Source organism: Otolemur garnettii, unplaced genomic scaffold (genome assembly GCF_000181295.1).
Source record: "Otolemur garnettii isolate 467f Iridium unplaced genomic scaffold, OtoGar3 scaffold00032, whole genome shotgun sequence".
Classification (NCBI taxonomy): Eukaryota; Metazoa; Chordata; class Mammalia; order Primates; family Galagidae; genus Otolemur; species Otolemur garnettii.
The window spans coordinates 18,071,234-18,075,223 of record NW_003852427.1 but is presented as its reverse complement, the minus strand read 5'-3'; the positions used below and the strand labels follow the sequence as shown (position 1 = coordinate 18,075,223).

The following is a 3,990-nucleotide window of genomic DNA, read 5'->3' as shown; positions in this document are numbered from 1 at the left end:
TTTGCAAATCCTAGCGAGTCCGGGCGACGCAGTCGGCTGGCCCTGGGGGGTAGGGGGGGTTCCCTGCCTCCTTTTGCAGATTAGCAAGGGCTTCCTCTTTCCCCCTGGTTACTACGGGCAGGATTAAGATGGTGCAGCACAAAGACCGCAGTTCTAGTTCTTTTTCTCAGGTGGGGCATTTGCTTGAGGCAGCACCTTGGCAGAGCGCCCACCTTTGTCCATTTTTTTCCTCCTGCGAGCCAGAATCCTAACTATCTACCTCACAGAAGCCAACAGAAAAGCCAGCAACGCCGGCACCGCAATGCACTCTCGGGCCGCGTGGCTTTCCCGCGCGCTAGCCTTGGGGGCGGAGAAGAACCCGGATGGAACCGCCCTTGCGGCCGGGACCCCCCCCCCACCGTCTTTGAATGGCAGCGCGGGGCGGAGTTGCCCTCCCTTTTGTGATCTGATTGGTTTGTGTCCGCCTTCTCCTCCTCGCGATTGGACATTCCTAGTGCCAGTCACAGAGCGTCGCTGGGCTCAGATTGTTGCTAGAAGGAGTCCGCGTAGACGTCTGGCTAGACGCCGCGACTTACCTTTGAGTGGTGCACGGTAGATCCCGCGCTCGGAACCTGTCCGGGGCTTCTGGGCTGCGGGGCCTGGAAGGAGGCCTATTGAAGCGGTTCGAGAACGGTCTGGGGGACGTTTAAGCGTTCTCCTTGTCATCCTACTCAACGCCATGTCCTGGATGTTCAAGAGGTGAAGGGGGCGAAGGGGCGAAGGGGGTGGGGCGATGGGGCTAACAGCCGGGAGGCGTCCCCGAATGAACCTGACCTTCCCCGCTTTCGCTCTGCGTTCTCCGTGCGGTTTTTTAAGTTTGTATTCGCTCTGCTGGTGGCTCCGGAAAAATAAATGCATTGTCCTAGTTGGTGAGTAAAGCCTCTAAAGGCGGTTCTCGTGCCAGGGCCTTGGGGAATCTGTCACGGACTGTGGGGCCTGGAGTTAAAGCTTTCGGCCCGTACTTCGGCAAAACATCCATTAGATACCTACTGTGCGCTGGGCATTGTGCTCCGAATTGAGGGCCGAGTAAGACTGCGGCTGTTCCCAAGTAGCTCGCTGTTTATGTACATACGGAAGAGCTAAAAGATAAGCGCGACTTGCTAGAAAAACGCGGGGGAAATAGCGACTTTCTGTTATTACGAGAATGGAAACTTCCTGGAATCCCCCAACAGACTTCTCACTTATCCTTGTCCAAACTAGTTTTCACGTCCATTCCTGAAACAGTTATTTTAAACAAACGGGGGGGGGGGGTAAGGGAGGTGTGAGGCCAGATCCCACAGGATGGTTTGGATATCAGAATAAAATAAGTGTTGTTTTTGAGGGAATTAAAGTAAGAAATGCTGGATGTGTGATTGGAAAAGATAGAAACATCTTCATGTATGATAATAGTTGTATTTTTTTTAAGTCTTTTCTAGCTCCTACTGAAATTCTCGCACGGAATTGTAGTTATAGACATCACATACATTTAAATTTATATAAATTATTTTCACCAGGAAAGAGATTTGTTGAATATTGGGTTTTTTATTTTGAATACGTGTGGGAGTGGAAGAGCTTGTATGGGATAGATAGAGGCTTCCAGAAGCCGTCCGCGCTCAACCAAATCTTGCTTTAAAACCAAAGTAACTATTAACGTCATTACAGTGATTCCTATGTACGATTTAATTTGCTAAAATAAAGTATAAGAGAACTACTGACCTATAAATACTGATATTGTCTTGCTTGGTTAAATATCGTATTGTTTTTCTGTGCACTTTTTTTTTTTTTTTGTAAAACAGGGATCCTGTTTGGAAGTACTTGCACACTGTTCAGTATGGAGCACCAGGAACTTTTCCACGTCTCTCATATCCAACTTTTTTCCCACGTTTTGAATTCCAAGATATTATTCCGCCAGATGACTTCCTAACTAGTGATGAAGAGCTGGATTCAGTTTTATTTGGAACTTTAAGAGGTCACGTGGTTGGACTACGCTACTACGCAGGAGTGGTGAGTCTATCAGTAGATAGATGCTAAGTTAAGCCCTATTCATGATGTTAACCTAGAAAATAAGAATTAGAAGGTAATGTGCAGTTAATATTTATTTTAAAGTAATTAAAATATATGTGGACAAGAGATAACGAATACCTGAACTACTTTAACTAATGTTCATTTATCTCATACTTATATTATACAAAGCATTTTTGCTTGCACTGTCATTTGATACCTATGATAACTTTGAGGTCGATAAGCTAGCTATTCTCCTTCTGTAACTGAGAAACTCAAGGTCTGAAAGATGAAAAGATTTGCCCAAAATGCACAGATACTCTACGGTAAATTTGAGAAAAGATTTCCAAGTCTGTTGCTTTCCTCACTTCTACTCCTCAGCACATTTTTCACTTAAATATTTTTAATTTAGGAAGATCCTACCAGGTAAGGGAATTATCTATTTAGGTCTTTTTTTTCCCTAATAGGACTGCACCTTTTCTTGTCATTCTCTACCTTTTTGTTATCTGCATTTTGTGTGTGTGTGGGGGGGCGGGGTGCAAAAGAGGAAAGGGCAGAATAATCAAGAATATATATAACTTCTTCTTTGGTAGTAGTTGTCTTTGTCATGGTCATCCAATGTGCCTCTGCATTGTTTAGATACCACACCTCTAATTTATTATGAAAAATTTCAAACATGCATTAGAATAGTACAATAAACTTCTGTGTACTCATGATCCAGGTTCAACAGTTAACATAATATTTTCCCTTTTTCTTTTGGACTGACTAAAGTAAATCCCGAATTCATTATTTTACATTCCTTTGATAACAGTATGTATCTATAAGAACATACAGACATTGCATGTTTTTTTCATACTTAACAAAATTAATAATTCCTAATTGCATGTAATAACTAATCATTGATTGGATTTTCTTGATTATTTTCAAAACCTGTCTTTATAGTTGGTTTTTGGAATCAGGATCAGAATAATGTTCTGTCCCTTCTCCCTTAACTGCTTATTTCATGTTTTTGGTTTGTTGCATAAACCAGGTCTGTTTTTTTTTTGAATATTCTGGATTTCTTAATTTTTCCCGTACCCCATACGTTTCTTAACGTCGAATCATGTCAAATCATTTTTTTCATCATCTGAAGCATATTCACCAGGAGATTCCTTGAGAAAGGGTTCCATGTTCTGGATTTGTCTAGTCCTCTTCCATATTTTCTTTACCGTAGAGCTTCTCAGGTAGTTTTGTGATTGTCTGAAATGTGTTGTCTAACAGATTCCTTAGGAAGAAACAGTTTCCTAAGTTTCTGCATGTTCATAATTGTGGCATTTTATCCTTGAAGGGCAGTTTAGTTGAATATAAAACTTTGATCCTATACTTTCTCTCCATAGCCTAGTGTTGCATAACCTGGTGGTAGAATTCTCATGCCAATATGATTTTCTCTCCAATAAGTTAATTGATATATATATATTTTTTTTGCCTAAGATAAAGGTATGTCTTTAGTGATAAACATTTTATAATTTTTTTTCTAATTTGGAAAAGTTTTCTGTACTTATAGTTTTGCTTTGTTCTAAAACTTGTTTTCCTTCATCAGCTACATTTATCTCCCTCTATATTAGATTTCCACTACCTATATGTCTGCTGCTTCCTTTGAAATACTTGCTATCACATTTTTTCACTTTATTTTTTGTTTACCATATTTTTCACAGGGTCTGGTAACTCAAGTGTTCTTTGTATTTTAGTCTTTAATTTTGAAATAGTTTTTCTTTTTTAATGTATTTTTTTCTTTCTTTATTGTTATTATTATTATTACTGTTTTTTGAGACAGAATCTCACTATGTTGCCCTCGGAAGAGTGCTGTGGTGTCACAGCTCACAGCAACTTCAAACTTTTGGGCTTAAGAGATTCTCTTGGGAGGCTTCTGTGGCTCAGTGAGTAAGGCGCTGGCCCCATATACCGAGGGTGGCGGGTTCAAACCCAGCCCCG

The 3,990-nt window shown here is 41.1% G+C and overlaps 1 protein-coding gene across 1 annotated transcript in view; it reads left to right on the top strand.

Annotated features, from left to right (window-relative positions):
• Positions 1-502: 502 nt before the first annotated feature.
• Positions 503-3,990, top strand: part of HLTF (helicase like transcription factor) — a 60,128-nt gene continuing 56,640 nt past the window's right edge. The window contains exons 1-2 of the mRNA XM_023512999.1: positions 503-738; positions 1,815-2,022. Of these exons, the coding sequence (XP_023368767.1) occupies positions 719-738; positions 1,815-2,022 (228 nt within the window). The 5' untranslated portion in view covers positions 503-718. The remainder of the gene's footprint in view (positions 739-1,814; positions 2,023-3,990) is intronic.